Here is a 17,614-nt window from a genome sequence, read left to right as displayed (position 1 = left end):
CTGACCATGTAGTTAGTTTTGCAGGAATTGGTCTACATCCTATTTTGAGGTTATTTGTTATGATATATTACAATATGCGTGACTTGCATGCTGTAATACTCGCATATCATAACATTTAGTGACAAACATAATGCATTCATTGCCTACTGACCATCCTAACATTCAACTAGCCTACTATTAGGGAAAAGTTGCCAATATTTAATTTTGATTATGTGTTACGTTATACATATGTTGGCTGAAGCATCTGTAATTGGCTTCAGGACTACAGTGATACATCCATGTGGTAGTATCTTTCATACATTTGTTGGTTTCATTTAATCCTTCTGAGCATGTATTGTGAGGGTGGTTGCTTTCTATTTACGGTTATTACTGGCATAAACCAGACAGCATTTTCCTCCTTTCTTCCTCTTGTGTCTCCCAAACTGTGTGCAATCACTCAGTTTCATACATATCTGTTTCAAAGTTGTGTAGTCTGCTTGTTTGTGGCACCTACAGATTTAAAGAACTGCTGTGTCATTACGATCAGCTATAACTATATCAACTGAACCCAGTGCAGAGCTGTACCCACCTTCATCATTATGCTACGCCTGTCTTCCTCACAGGGCCCCACCCCAAATCATCTGTCTCTTGCTGTTCTATATAGTTAAACAAATAAGGTATCTCTATCAACCCTGTCATATGCTTGCTTCAGATCCATTAATTCTACATACAAATCCATCTGCTTCTCTAACTATTTCTCATACAAATTCCTTAAAGCATACACCTAAACCACACATCCTCTCCTACTTCCAAAACTACACTGCTCCTCCCCAATCTGATGCTCTGTGCATGTTTTCATCCTCTCAATCAATACCCTCCCATACAATTAGAGGAATACTGGTGGCCATGAATATACAATAAAGCTATCAGAGGGATACTTGCAGTGTTAGCAAGTGGATTGGAGTAAGAAATTCTGATACGTTCTGGGAATGGTAAGAGCAAGGGTGTAGCATCATAAAGTAGGCTAAGTAAATCATCAAAGGTTTTGTCAAAGGGAGAAGATGCATAATGATAGGTTGGTAAGAAAATATACATGAGTGACTATAAAGTGAGGTAGAAGGAAATGAAACTAAGGAGAGACAGCCAGCATTCTGGAAAGAGAAAGTGAAGGAATGTACTGGTCAAAGGATCCAAAAAAGCATGAGGGAGATGGAGAAGGCAAGCAAGATGTGCTTGGATGAGACAGCCTAGACGCTTTTCTGCCATAACTATCCCTCTAACAAGAAGTTTTCTGGGGACCAAGGAAAGAGGAATATTGTCAGATAGACCAGTGCACAATTGTTCACTCAAAAATGTAATTCACACACACTCCACATTCATTCATTTCTTAATCAAACCTTTTCTTCATCATCTAAGTTATCAGTACTGAAAATAAAAAAAGCTAGACTAATGAAGGAAAATACTATGCAAGAATATCAGAGCAGATCAAATTTACAAACTGTAACCAAATTTGCATAACAAAAGGTTCACTAACATCAAACAAAAAATATTCTATCCGTTGAATATTAATTAGTATTCTTCACTGACATAATCTGTAGCGAAAAATCCTCAAATAATTAAAGAAGAAGGTAATGGCTTTTACCACAGGTACACATTTCTGAAGATTACCGCACCTGTCCATCAGTTATCTGGCATACTGTTAATACAATGCAATAAACCACAAACTTGCAGTCCACTTGTCAGTGTGAGTATGATTGCAAGTGATAAAAAATATGATAGTATCTGAGTATGGGAATTATGTGAGGAGATTAAGATTTGGAGGTTAGGATTCTTCTATGATACGAGTTGAGCTGGGCCTCGATAACACCCACTTAAAAAATGTATTCTAAAAATGCACTATCATGAGACACAAATTTACTTCGTCTGGTATAAAATACAATCCTTACTTAATATGAGGCCCTCTGAACATGTGATCTAAATTACTGTCCATCCATCTATTATCATAACTCCATTTCCAAATAAATGGGTACGATCAGATATTGAAAATCACTTACACATAGCATCAGTCAATGACCAGTGTGTTTTATGAAACATGGACTCTGACACATAAAATTTCCTCATACTTTTCACTTAGTCACATTATCACTATGCTATTGCTATTGATTGGATAAAATGAGTTGCAAAAAATAATGATCCTGTCAATCTTATCAAAATATTTACTAAAATTTTCATGTGATTGGGGATTCAATTTTTCTCATTTTTGCAGCCAAAATTCTTAGTATAGTGCATTTCCTCATTCCATTCTTATTTTTCCACTTACCAAAATGAATCTGTAAAAGATATAAATCATTCAAACCGAAGGACTCTGACTTACCATAAAAAAGTCCAATGAATGGGTTTAGACTCCACTAATGTAACTACCTTACCTGTAAACTGGATGGAACTTTGAGTGTCACTATTGCCACTGGAACAACTTTTGATGAGTTAGGCAAGTCAATACTTCCTGAGATCATAACATACTCATGTTCCCCTTCACCATGCTGTAGTCTGCAAAAGGAAAAACATGTTTAAAGTTCATCTTTTCAGGCCTGAACCCTCAAAAAAGTAAAAGAGGAAATTTAATGACTGTACTGTCATTATGAAAAAAAAAATCTTCTTAGTCTTAATGATAATAAGAGAGAAGTTTTAAAAAAATAAGATCAAAACCAAAGTGAGTTTGAAATACAGTCTCAAGTCATAACTCTAGCAAAGAGTGTGACAGAAGCAAAAACTTTGAACAAAATGGATTACCTGATGGCAGGCTACTCTAGGAAAGCAAGCCCTTTCATGTGTAACCACATATCAACTTACTGTTTAAATAAACAAAACATTTAAGTCCTACCCTATAAGTGCAATATACAAAACATTTAAGTCCTATTTTATAAGTGCAAAGGGCATTACAGAGGTCAAGATTTGATAATCTAAGCTTTTTAAAACCAAACACTCACGTAATGTGCTTATCATTATGGAAAAAAAGGACCTAAAAAAATCAAATATGGGTGTCTTGGTGCCTTGACTGAGTCTTATGGTACCAGTAACATGACTGTCAATGATATCAAGAGGCAGCATGAAAAGATTTTAAAGTTCTAAATTAAGAGCAAATCTAATAAGGGCACAAATAACAGTGAATTAGACAACCTTGAAAGGTTTGTGCAAGGATGGTTTAAACATCATGGCGATGGTGTGCCTATTACTGGGTCACTTTTCACTTTTGTGAGAAAATGTCAAAATATGCGTATGGAATTAGAATTAGTGAGCCTTTATGACTTAATGGCTGAGTAGTATAAATCTAAGATGGATCATAACATTCACTTCTTTTATGAGAGGAGAGTAAATCCCAAAGGACTAAAAGGCTGCTGAAAAGTATGTTCACAAGTATTCTTTGCTAGTGAAAGATGAAAACCTTTGTCCTGGACAGAACTAAAATGCAACAGAATCTAGACTTTCCTGACTTTGCCTACCAAGATAAAGACTTGCTACAAGAGATGAATCTGCAATGTATAGCAGTATTGAAGTAAAGGAAAGAGAAACTGTGCTTGTCTGTGCAAAAGGGATAGTATAAATGTGTGTGTAATTTGTTTGTGGTAGGCAAGGTTGCTGACTTTTTTGCCCTAAAAGGAGTAAAGATGTTGCCTTCTCACTGTACTATCTTAATTGCTCTTCTCTGTACCCATGCTTCTTTTCATGCTTCTTTGGGTGCAGTGACCAGAACTGAGGCATAATCCAGCTTTGGTCAGATATATGTAGTGAATATTTTTACAAATACAGTCTAATTTGTAAATCTGAATGCAATTATCATATTTGCCAGCAGCCAGTTTGCTACTTTCATAATTCTTCTAATGTACTGTTCTGGCGATAAAATAGGCATAATGTCAACCCCATAATTTCTTTCATATGCAGATTCCAGTAATTACTTCCTACTTCCCAGTAAATAATAATTTCTCTAAGCCTTCTTTCACCTTTCACTCTGTCCCATCCTCATCACCATGCACTGAGTCTGACTGAATCTCATCATCCACTTATCTCACCAACTTTGGAGAGGCTCATGCAATCAATGTTATTCTTTACTTCCCCATGATCTTGGCATTGTTTACAAACATGTTTAGATATGACTTCAGCCCATCAAACAAGTCAGTTGTACACACCATGAATTATAGTAAGACCAAAACTAAGCCCTGTGGTATGCCACTTGTAACTCCAGCCCACTTTGAGGATGCACCTCTCATGCATTCTTTGCTACTCTCCAATAAAGTAGTCTTCTATCCACTGAAGATGCCTATCCCTTATTCCTGCCTATAGATCTAGCATTTTAAGCAGCTTTCAATGAGGAACCATGTCAAAGATATGGCAGTCCAAGAACACAAAGTTTATGTATCCCTCTCTTTGATCAAAGATGGATGTCAGCCTTTCAAAGACGTCTAAAAGATTGGTCATGCATAAACCCCTTTCCTTAAATCTTACTGTTTCCCAGTTAGAAAATCTCTCCTTTGTATAAGGTCATTCATTTGCTTTCTGATTAATTTTTCCAATGCCTTACAAGCCAAATTCGTTTGTGAGACTGGCTTATAGTTCAGTGCAGTTTCCCAATCCTCTTTCTTATATATAGGAACAACCTTTCCCCTTTTCCACAACTTTGCAACTACACCTTCCAATGATAACTTATTGAACAACATTTCTAGTGGTCTAGCATGTGCATCCACATATTCTTTCAGCATGTATGGCAAGACTTCATCAGGACCATGGGCTTTATATACAACAAGTTGCTCTAACAGCTTGTTAATGTCCTTTCTGTAGATTGCTAGATGTTCCAAGATTTCATACCCCTTCTACCTTGGTAATGCTAGAGCATTATTGCCTCCTCAGTAAAACCACTTTTGAACTCATTTCTCACCTCCTGACACATTTCATCATCACCTAAAATAATTCTTCCTTCGAACACTTAGCCTGAATAGTTACTCTTTCACCAAGTTTTTGTTCTTGAACTTTTGTATGTTTGACTATATTTCACTTTTATTAAAATCTCTCTTTGCTCCTCCCTCCTTATTCTCCTGTATCTTTCATATGCTGGTTGGCTGCAGTGTCTTTTATACCTCCTCCATAGTACATCCATGAGCTCTCTTGCCTTATGAGATTTCTCACTGAACCACACCTCTTTCCATTTTGATCGTCATCCCCATTGGCCATCAAAGATACCCAAGTACTCACCCCTTCAATGTAGATCTTACAGAACCTTTTGTAGTACTGATCCATACACTTATCATGAAACTCCCTCTCCCCATCAATACTCTTAAAGAACTTGATCAGTTTCACCTAGTTGCCATGACTGTAATTTCTCACTTGTCATGCACTGACTCTGATCCCCTTCTTGCATCCTCCATTATCACATATTCAAAAACAGGTGACACATGATCACTTTTTCCAAAAGGGGCATCATACTTCATAAGTTCTATTTTCATTCTGCAATGTGTAAAGGTAAGGTCAAGTACAGATGGCATATCATCTCCCCTAGCTCTCATATACTCTATTAAATGTTTTTAACTTCTGCCTCACCCACATGTGGATTACTGGCATTCTGGCCACAACATACAATCTCTCCTTGCCATACACAACACTTAACTCACACAGCTCATTCTTCATAACTCTAGCTTTTCCTGCAGAGAGCACTTTGCACTAGCCCTGCCTTTTGGCAAAATGGTAGGAGCAGTAGATAGAATTAGTAGGTAGGAACATTTAGGCAGATGCATTAGGTGGAAACTTTAGGTAGTAATAGTTAGGAACATCAGGCAGGAGCATTAGGCAGTATTTGTCAGTAAGAACATCAGGTAGGAGCCTCTGCAAACACTGCACTGAAGTTGCCTTCTGCCTGTGGCCTGTTAGGGGTGGGGCACTGGAGGCTGGGAGGTGGCACTGGAGTTCAATAGTTATGGAAACTCTACTGCCGAAGATACGCCCTTATGGGAGTTCCACTTCGGAACAGGCATCAGAGATACACATAGATCGCAATCTTCCTTGTTATGCACTCCCTGAAGACACCATTCACTGATATTTCCAGGAAACAAATGAAATCCCTCATCATGAGGACTATGCCCACCACTTCTTTATTTTCTCTAATCCTTCCTGCTCTTGTGTACCCTTCTGGAGTGACTAGGTTGGAGTTACATTTGTTTTGAGTTTCATCTCCAACACTCCCAAAACATCTGGGCTGCATTCTTATAAATGGTAACTAAATTCTAGCTCCTTTCCATTTGCCATCTGTATTTGTAAACAGAAACTTTAGCCTAAGGCACTTGCTACCAGCTAGTTCTGACCTCCTTGGACAAGAAGTGGAAGGGGGCTTCCCTCCCTCTGGCTGATCTAATGCCAATCATTTTTTGTCTGTTCTTCTTAACTATTTCTTTCACTTCCCTCAGTCTGTCTCTCTTGAGAAACTTTTCCCATTTTTTGCCTGTTCTTCTTTGCCATTTCTTTTATTACCCTCAGTCTATCACTCAAGAGACAGTCTTTTGAATTTTACATTTCTGTTAAGTGTATAAGCCTTGTGGCTGCACATCTCCAAATTAAGTCTTACCCTAATTGGTGTACTCCTGGTGTTTCATCTGTATTTTCCAATCCTCAATTCTTTTTTTTCTCCACTTCCTTTTGGTAAATCCATCACTTAAAGTACTTAAAGAGCCTTCTACTCTTCTCTGGCAACTCTTTCCTTTTTGCTTGGGAGATGATCTTTCTCCAGCATGGCTTCTCTCAATTTGCACAGTGACTCATCTGTTATCTCCTGAAGTTTTGCATTGTCCTCTTTATTTTGCATCTCATCTAAAATTTGTATTTTTGCTGCTGAACAGCTGTCTTGGACAATATTCGCCCCTTTTAACTCTCATCTAACCAGTTCATGATTGCATTTACTTCCTCCTCAATGACACTGCACAATATTTAATTATGCCTAACCATTTCAAGATTTCTAGGCTTGAGTTTTCCTCTTGTTTCAACTTCTGAGCACTCTTGTTTCAACTTCTGAGCAGTCATTTTCTATTCTGAAATTCTGTCTTGGTCTTAGTCTATTGTCTTCAGCTTGTACACCCATGCTGACAGCATCCTCCAGTTTTTCTAAACTTACTGTCATACTCCACCACAGTTCTGCTTAACTCTTCCACCTCTATTTCTTTCAGGTATTTCCTAAGCACAGGCCTCCAGCTTCTTCAATCTGTCAGCTATATCATTCTCTAATACCATTTTTCACTTTCCATGATCTCTAGCCATGTCTTCCAGCTTCTTAACCCTGTTTTCCAAGTGGTATATTTGTAGAAAATTATTTACTCCCACATGACCCACGAATTGTCAAATAAGTTATATTAACTCACTTGTTAATATCTTTTATCCGTAAATGTATTTCTTCCACAAATATTAACAAATATCAAAAGTGAATCTGCTCATGGGGCTCATTCCCCAACCAATCCTCCACTGCATTACACTTTCGTCTAACTCCTCAGCCACCTTACCAGGTGATCTACATATCAACTTCATGATTAATCATGGTCATATAAGTTATCTTAGCTCAACTGTTTGTATATTTTCTTTCTTTAACAAGTATTTCTTCAACTTCATAAACGAAAACAGAAAATTTAAAGACCTTCATTTTGTGGCCCATTTCATGGTGAAAAAACAGAATATAACCTGGTGTCTACGGGGTTAAACTGTAACTTATATATATGATTTAAATATTACTTATCTCCTAATTCGCTTAAGCTCCTTTTTAGCAAATTTCATTGTTCAACTGTGGTATTCTAATTTGTAGATGTAACCTCACAACAATCTGTGGCATCACTTGCTACAGCTCAGTACAACCAACTTTTTATTTTGATTTCCAGAGCCAACTGCTTTCAACACTTTCCAATAATGGATTCCTCAATGTTGATCTCACCTAGGCAGAAGGTATGCTTAATCAATTCAGAGAGCTTTTAATTTTGTCAGTATTCTTCTTGAATGACCACAATGTTCAGAATGACCTCACAGAACAAAAACCACACGCAAACTGGCAAATAATAAGTCAAGCTTCTCATGATTAACTGCAACAACTATAATATGAAATGTATGGTGCAAGTCATATTTGTGATTGTTTATCAAAATGGAAAACACATCTCTGCATATCAAATTTTTAGACAAAAAACAATTCTTTTATTTGGGAATTCATTTACAGAGAACATTTTCATAGCAAATGACAAGTGTAAGGGAAAGATATAAATGGGGGACATGGGGCTCAAATGGGGGAAAACATAAAATAAGATAATGAAATGTTTTGAAGATTTTAAGAACATATCAAGTTGCTATATGTATTTCACACTATCATACTGGCAGCAGTGCATTGGCAGTCAGTCTACAGTACCCAGCTGTTCATCCACTAACAAGGGTTGGTCAATAAAATGGGTACCTGGCTCAAGCTCAAGTATTTTGAAGGGTGTTCTGGTTGGGGTAGTGAGTGAGAAGAGATGGCAAAAGCCTTGTGGATGATGAAATCCAGCAAGGTGATGGGAGTGCATGGTCAGATGAATTCATCAACGTTCTCTTTCCACACATTCTTCATCACTCCCAGAACCTTTGCCTCTTCCCCACCCTATCATGTTTATCAAAATGGAAAACACACCTCTGCATATCAAATCTTTAGACAAAAAAACAATTCTTTTATTTAGCAATTCATTTACAGAGAACAATTTCACAGCAAAGGACAAGTGTAAGGGAAAGATACAAATGGGGGACATGGGGATCATATGGGAAAAACATGAAATAAGGTAATGAAATGTTTTGAAGATTTTAAGATCACATCAAGCTGCTACATGTGTTTCAAACCATTATACTGGCAGCAGTGCATTGGCAGTCAGTCTACAGTCAACCCAGCTGTTCATCCACTAACAAGGGTTGGTCGATAAAATGGGTACCTGGCTCAAGCTCAAGTATTTTGAAGGGTGTTTTGGTTGGGGTAGTGAGTGAGAAGAGATGGCAAAAGCCTTGCGGATGATAAATCCAGCAAGGCGATGGAAAGGCATGGTTAGTTGAATTCATCAACGTTCTCTTTCCACACATTCTTCATCACTCCCAGAACCTTTGCCCTTCCCCCACCCTATCACTCACAATTGCCTCCATGGTTCCATTCACTGCCAAGTCCACTCCCAAATATTGAAAACACTCAACATCCACCAGCTTTTCTCCATTCAAATCTATATCCCAACTAACTTGTCCCTCAACCCTGCTGAACCTAATAACCTGGCTCCTATTCACATTAACTCTCAACAGCCTCCTTTCACATCCTTTTCCAAACTCAGTCACCAACTTCTGCAGTTTCTCACATGAACCAGACACCAGTGCTGTATCATCGGTGAACAACAACTGACTCGCATCCCAGGTCCTCTCATCCTCAACAGGCTGCATACTCACCTCTTTTTCCAAAACTCTTGCATCTACCTCCCTACCTACCCCATCCATAAACAAATCAAACAACAATGGCGACATCACTCACCTCTGCCACAGACCAAACTTTACTGAGAACCAATCCCTCTCCTCTCTACCTACTCATACATGTGCCTTACACCCTTGACAAAAACTTTTCACTGCTTCTAGCACCTTACCTCCCACACTATATATTCTTGAGACCTTCCACAAAGCATCTCCATCAACCCTATCATATATCTAATCCATATCCATCTGTTTTTTAAAGTATTTCTCACATTCTTCAAAATAAACACCTGATCCACACATCCTTTACCACTTCCAAAACCACACTGCTCCTCCCCAGTCTCATGCTCTGTACATGCCTTCATCCTCTCAATCAATACTCTCCTATACAATTTTCCAAGAACTGTCAGCAAACTTATGCCTCTGTATTTTGAACACTCACCTTTATCCCCTATGCCTTTATAATATGACACTACACATGCATTCTGCCAATTCCCAGGCACTTCCCATGTTCCATACATACACTGAATATCCTTACTAACCAATCAATAACACAGTAACCCCCTTTCTTAATAAATTCAACTGCAATACCCTTCACTATCACTGCTTTGCCGGATTTCATCTTCCGCAAGGCTTTCTCTCTTCAACAAACCACTCTCCCTGACTCTAACTTCACACACCACCTCGACCAAAATACCCTACATATTTTCTTTTTATGCTGAAGGCTCCAGTCATGGACAAAAGTTTCCACCAAAGCCATGCCTTAATTGAGAGAGAGAGAGAATTATGAAATTGATAAAGAAAACACAAGGGAAAGAATTTACAAATCTTGGAGAAAGACCTGTCTTTTGAAATGTGCCAGGTCATAGTTATTGCAAAAAACATGAAAGGGGAGGGAGATCCAAAGCTCTGACATGTAGGGAAAGAAGCAGGCATCAAAGCCACCCACCCATGAGTTGCCAATTGCCACACAATAATCATGTGATGCAACAGCTTGCCAAGTATTGCATGGTCTAACTAGTGGTGAGAGCAAACAAACAGCCAGCTCTTGGGAGCAGAAACCAAAGTAATACCTATGGAAGAGGAAAAGTGAACCAACATTGCGGCACAGGGCAGTTTATAAGTTAGATCGCTTTCGACTCAACTCTGTCAAGTAAGCATACAGAGATAGAACCACTCCAAATGTGAAAGCAGTACTCCATAAAAGATGATTCAATTCCTTGTATTAATAGAGCAACTGTTCAAAAGAGAAGAAATTTCAACAACAAAACAGGACATCCAGTTTTTTAGAAATGGATTTAGCCATTCCTGTAATAAGGGGTTTCCAAGAATGAGTGGATGTTACAGTAATACCCAGTATGTTCATTGAGTCAAGAGGTGGAACTACAGAACCGCCAAAGGGAAAGACAAATGGTGTGAGGAGTTTCTGATAGACAGATGGGTAGATATTGGGTCTTGGAGGCATTAAAACTAACAAGATTTTGTTTACCCCATCGAGATATCCGGTCCAAGTCTGAGTTTTGTGAGGAAGCTGTGTCAAGACATGATGTAGATCAAGTGAGAGAAGAGGGAACAGAATTAAAAGATGTGGATAAATGCAGCATTGAGTCATCAGCATATGAGTGCATTGGATTTATTTGTGGAGAGGAGGAAATCATTGGAAAAAAAAGAAAAAAGTGTAGGGAACAGAACAGAACTTTGAGGGACACTGCTGTTGGTGGAGAAAAGGAGAAAGGCTGATCCATCAACAACCACAGAGATAGATTGGCCAGAGAGGAAGCTAGATATGAAGGAGCATAGTGAAGGAGGGAAGCCAAAAGAGGAGAGCTTAGAGATGAAGCATAGTGAGGAAGGGAAGCCAAAAGAGGGGAGTTAGAGATGAAGCATAGTGAGGAAGGGGAGACAAAAGAGGGGAGCTTAGAGATGAGATCCTGATGCCACACACTGTCAAAAGCCTTAGATATGTCACTGGCTACTTTACACAACTCCCCAAAATCTTCCAGGGATAATGACCAGACATTAGAGAGGTAAGGAAGAATATCACCAGTGGATCTTCCCTTACGGAAGCCATATTGGTAAACTGAGAAAAGACTGTGATTTTCAAGGTGTTTAAGGATATGGGAGTTGAGGAGGGATTCAAAGACTTTGGGAATGGTAGATGTCAAAGCAACAGAAGGACAGTTAGAGGGGTCAGAACAGTCACCCTTCTTAGGGATGGGATGAATCAATGCATGTTTCCAAGGAGAGGCAAAAGTTCTGGATTTTAAACAAAAACAGAACAGACAAGCCTTATTTGTGTCCAGAGAAAGAAGTACTAGATATTTCATTGAAAAATTTACCCCTCAAGTTGGCAAAGAAATCATTTTATAGTTAAACACAAACCTTCCCTTGACACCAAGAACCTTTTGGTTCTCAGTAATAATTTTGAACTACTTCCCATTTTGCTTAAATCCTTTAATGTAAATGTTGCCTTCAGCAACAACAATACTATAAAGAATATTTCAATCAAGAACACACCAGAAAGCTCTGCAGGCTGTGTATATAATTTTTTCTTTCATTTTCATTTTGCTTTGTTGTTGCCTCCTGCGTTAGTGAGGTAGCCCAAGGAAACGGACGAAAGAATGGCCCAACCCACCCACATACACATGTATATACATACACGTCCACACATGCAAATATACATACCTATACATCTCAACGTATACATATATACACACACACAGACATATACATATATACACATGTACATAATTCATACTGTCTGCCTTTATTCATTCCCATCGCCACCCCGCCACACATGAAATAACAACCCCCTCCTCCCTCATGTGTGCAAGGTAGCGCTAGGAAAATACAACAAAGGCCACATTCATTCACACTCAGTCTCTACCTGTCATGTAATAATGCACCGAAACTACAGCTCCCTTTCCACATCCAGGCCCCACACAACTTTCCATGGTTTACCCCAGACGCTTCACATGCCCTGGTTCAATCCACTGACAGCATGTTGACCCCGGTATACCACATCGTTCCAATTCACTCTATTCCTTGTACGCCTTTCACCCTCCTGCATGTTCAGGCCCCAATCACTCAAAATCTTTTTCACTCCATCTTTCCACCTCCAATTTGGTCTCCCACTTCTCCTCGTTCCCTCCACCTCTGACACATATATCCTCTTGGTCAATCTTTCCTCTCTCATTCTCTCCATGTGGTCAAACCATTTGAAAACACCCTCTTCTGCTCTCTCAACCACACTCTTTTCATTACCACACATCTTTCTTACCCTTACATTACTTACTCGATCAAACCACTTCACACCACATATTGTCCTCAAACATCTCATTTCCAGCACATCCACCCTCCTCCTGCAACACTCTATCCACAGCCCACACCTCACAACCATACAACATTGTTGGAACCACTATTCCTTCAAACATACCCATTTTTGCTTTCCGAGATACTGTTCTCCACTTCCACACATTCTTCAAGGCTCCCAGAATTTTTGCCCCCTCCCCCACCCTATAATTCACTTCCGCTTCCATGGTTCCATCTGCTGCCAAATCCACTCCCAGATATCTAAAACACTTCACTTCCTCCAGTTTTCCTCCATTCAAACTTACCTCCCAACTGACTTGTCCCTCAACCCTACTGTACCTAATAACCTTGCTCTTATTCACATTTACTCTCAACTTTCTTCTTTCACACACTTTACCAAACTCAGTCACTAGCTTCTGCAGTTTCTCATATGAATCATCTACCAGCACTGTATCACCAGCGAACACAACTGACACTTCCCAAGCTTTCTCATCCACAACAGACTGCATACTTGCCCCTCTTTCCAAACCTCTTCATTCACCTCCCTAACAACCCCATCCATAAACAAATTAAACAACCATGGAGACATCACACACCCCTGCCACAAACCTACATTCACTGAGAGCCAATCACTTTCCTCTCTTCTTACTCAAACACATGCCTTACATCCTCGATAAAAGCTTTTCACTGCTTCTAACAACTTGCCTCCCACACCATGTATTCTTATACCTTCCACAGAGCATCTCTATCAACTCTATCATATGCCTTCTCCAGATCCATAAATGCTAAATACAAATCCATTCCCTATTCTAAGTATTTCTCACATACATTCTTCAAAGCAAACACCTGATCCACACATCCTCTACCACTTCTGAAACCACACTGCTCTTCCCCAATCTGATGCTCTGAACATGTCTTTACCCTCTCAATCAATACCCTCCCATATAATTTCCCAGGAATACTCAACAAACTTATACCTCTGTAATTTGAGCACTCACCTTTGTCCCCTTTGCCTTTGTACAATGGCATTATGCAAGCATTCCGCCAATCCTCAGGCACCTCACCATGAGTCGTACATACATTAAATAACCTTACCAACCAGTCAACAATACAGTCACCCCCTTTTTTAATAAATTCCACTGCAATACCATCCAAAGCTGCTGCCTTGCAGTCTTTCATCTTCCGCAAAGCTTTTACTACCTCTTCCCTGTTTACCAAATCATTTTCCCTAGCCCTCTCACTTTGCACACCACCTCGACCAAAACACCCTATATCTGCCACTCTATCATCAAACACATTCAACAAACCTTCAAAATACTTACTCCATCTCCTTCTCACATCACCACTACTTGCTATCACCTCTCCATTAGCCCCCTTCACTGAAGTTCCCATTTGTTCCCTTGTCTTACGCACTTTATTTACCTCCTTCCAAAACATCTTTTTTTATTCTCCCTAAAATCTGATGATACTCTCTCACCCCAACTCTAATTTGCCCTCTTTTTCACCTCTTGCACCTTTCTCTTGACCTCCTGCCTCTTTCTTTTATATATCTCCCACTCATTTGCATTATTTCCCTGCAAAAATCGTCCAAATACCTCTCTCTTCTCTTTCACTAATAACCTTACTTCTTCATCCCACCACTCATTACCCTTTCTAATCTGCCCACCTCCCATGCTTCTCATGCCACAAGCATCTTTTGCACAACCCATCACTGCTTCCCTAAATACATCCCATTCCTACCCCACTCCCCTTACCTCCTTTGTTCTCACCTTTTTCCATTCTGTACTCAGTCTCTCCTGGTACTTCCTCACACAAGTCTCCTCCCAAGCTCACTTACGCTCACCACTCTCTTCACCCAAACATTCTCTCTTCTTTTCTGAAAACCTCTACAAATCTTCACCTTCACCTCCACAAGAGAATGATCAGATATCCCTCCAGTTGCACCTCTCAGCACATTAACATCCAAATGTCTCTCTTTCTCGTGCCTATCAATTAATAGTAATCCAATAACGCTCTCTGGCCATCTCTCCTACTTACATACATATACTTATGTATATCTCGCTTTTTAAACCAGGTATTCCCAATCACCAGTCCTTTTTCAGCACACAAATCTACAAGCTCTTCACCATTTCCATTTACAACACTGAACACCCCATGTATACCAATTATTCCCTCAACTGCCACATTACTCACTTTTGCATTCAAATCACCCATCACTATAACCCGGTCTCATGCATCAAAACCACTAACACACTCATTCAGCTGCTTCCAAAACACTTGCCTCTCATGATCTTTAATCTCATGCCCAGGTGCATATGCACCAATAATCACCCATCTCTCTCCATCAACTTTCAGTTTTACCCATATCAATCTAGTTTACTTTCTTACACTTTATCACATACTCCCACCACTCCTGTTTCAGGAGTAGTGCTACTCCTTCCCTTGCTCTTGTCCTCTCAGTAACCCTGACTTTACTACCAAGACATTCCCAAACCACTCTTCCCCTTTACCCATGAGCTTCGTTTCACTCAGAGCCAAAACATCCAGGTTCCTTTCCTCAAACATACTACCTATCTCTCCTTTTTTCTCATCTTGGTTACATCCACACACATTTAGACACCCCAATCTGAGCCTTCGAGGAGGATGAGCACTCCCTGCATGACTCCTTCTTCTGTTTCCCCTTTTAGAAAGTTAGAATACAAGGGGGGAAGGTTTCTAGCCCCCTGCTCCCGTCCCCTTTAGTCGCCTTGTACGACACGTGAGGAATGCGTGGTAAGGATATATATGTTAGACTTAAACAACATTCATTATTTATTTTATTTTGCTTTGTCGCTGTCTCCCGTGTTAGCAAGGCAGCGCAAGGAAACAGATGAAAGAATGGCCCAACCCACCCACATACACATGTATATACATACACATCCACACCCACAAATATACATACCTATACATCTCAACGTATACATATATACACACACACAGACATATACATATATACACATGTACATAATTCATACTGTCTGCCTTTATTCATTCCCATCGCCACCCTGCCACACATGAAATAACATCCCCCTCCCCCCTCATGTCCGTGAGGTAGCGCTAAGGAAGACAACAAAGGCCCCATTTGTTCACACTCAGTCTCTACCTGTCATGTAATAATGCACCGAAACTACAGCTCCCTTTCCACATCCAGGCCCCACAGAACTTTCTATGGTTTACCCCAGACACTTCACATGCCCTGGTTCAATCCATTGACAGCACGTCAACCCCGGTATACCACATCGTTCCAATTCACTCTATTCCTTGCCTGCCTTTCACCCTCCTGCATGTTCAGTCCCAATCACTCAAAATCTTTTTCACTCCATCTTTCCACCTCCAATTTGGTCTCCAACTTCTCCTCGTTCCCTCCACCTCTGACACATATATCCTCTTGGTCAATCTTTCCTCACTCATTCTCTCCATGTAATCAAACCATTTGAAAACACCCTCTTCTGCTCTCTAAACCACACTCTTTTTATTACCACACATCTCTCTTACCCTTACATTACTTACTCAATCAAACCACCTCACACCACATAATGTCCTCAAACATCTCATTTCCAGCGCATCCACCCTCCTGCGCACAACTCTATCCATAGCCCACGCCTCGCAACCATATAACATTGTTGGAACTACTATTCCTTCAAACATACCCATTTTTGCTTTCCAAGAAAATGTTCTCGACTTCCACACATTCTTCAATGCTCCCAGAACTTTCGCCCCCTCCCCCACCCTATGATTCACTTCCACTTCCATGGTTCCATCCGCTGCCAAATCCACTCCCAGATATCTAAAACACTTCACTTCCTCCAGTTTTTCTCCATTCAAACTCACCTCCCAATTGACTTGACCATCAACCCTACTGTACCTAATAACCTTGCTCTTATTCACATTTACTCTCAACATTCTTCTTTCACACACTTTACCAAACTCAGTCACCAGCTTCTGCAGTTTCTCACATGAATCAGCCACCAGCGCTGTATCATCAGCAAACAACAACTGACTCACTTTCCAAGCTCTCTCATCCACAACAGACTGCATACTTGCCCCTTTCTCCAAAACACTTGCATTCACCTCCCTAACAACCCCATCCATAAACAAATTAAACAACCATGGAGACATCACACACCCCTGCCGCAAACCTACATTCAATGAGAACCAATCACTTTCCTCTCTTCCTACACGTACATATGCCTTACATCCTCGATAAAAACTTTTCACTGCTTCTAACAACTTGCCTCCCACACCATATATTCTTAATACCTTCCACAGAGCATCTCTATCAACTCTATCATATGCCTTCTCCAGATCCATAAATGCTACATACAAATCCATTCCCTTTTCTAAGTATTTCTCACATACATTCTTCAAAGCAAACACCTGATCCACACATCCTCTACCACTTCTGAAACTACACTGCTCCTCCCCAATCTGATGCCCTGTACATGCCTTCACTCTCTCAATCAATACCCTCCCATATAATTTCCCAGAAATTCTCAACAAACTTATACCTCTGTAATTTCAGCACTCACCTTTGTCCCCTTTGCCTTTGTACAATGGCACTATGCAAGCATTCCGCCAATCCTCAGGCACCTCACCATGAGTCATACATACATTAAATAACCTTACCAACCAGTCAACAACACAGTCACCCCCTTTTTTTAATAAATTCCACTGCAATGCCATCCAAACCCGCTGCCTTGCTGGCTTTCATCTTCCACAAAGCTTTTACTACCTCTTCTCTGTTTACCAAATCGTTTTCCCTAACCCTCTCACTTTGTACACCACCTCGACCAAAACATTCTAT

At 40.0% G+C, this 17,614-nt stretch overlaps 1 protein-coding gene across 5 annotated transcripts in view; it reads right to left on the bottom strand.

Annotated features, from left to right (window-relative positions):
* The window catches only part of LOC139751820 (uncharacterized protein KIAA2013 homolog), a 206,392-nt gene that overhangs the window by 152,397 nt on the left and 36,381 nt on the right, over positions 1-17,614 (bottom strand). For all 5 annotated transcript variants that reach the window (XR_011713427.1, XM_071667425.1, XM_071667424.1 and 2 more), the window contains one exon: positions 2,406-2,526. Coding sequence is in view for 4 of the 5 variants with exons in the window: in XM_071667425.1 (XP_071523526.1) it covers positions 2,406-2,526 (121 nt within the window). In the remaining variant the exon portion in view is untranslated. The remainder of the gene's footprint in view (positions 1-2,405; positions 2,527-17,614) is intronic.

This window comes from Panulirus ornatus, chromosome 12 (genome assembly GCF_036320965.1).
Source record: "Panulirus ornatus isolate Po-2019 chromosome 12, ASM3632096v1, whole genome shotgun sequence".
In the NCBI taxonomy this organism is placed as follows: Eukaryota; Metazoa; Arthropoda; class Malacostraca; order Decapoda; family Palinuridae; genus Panulirus; species Panulirus ornatus.
This window is presented reverse-complemented; position numbering and strand designations above follow the sequence as displayed.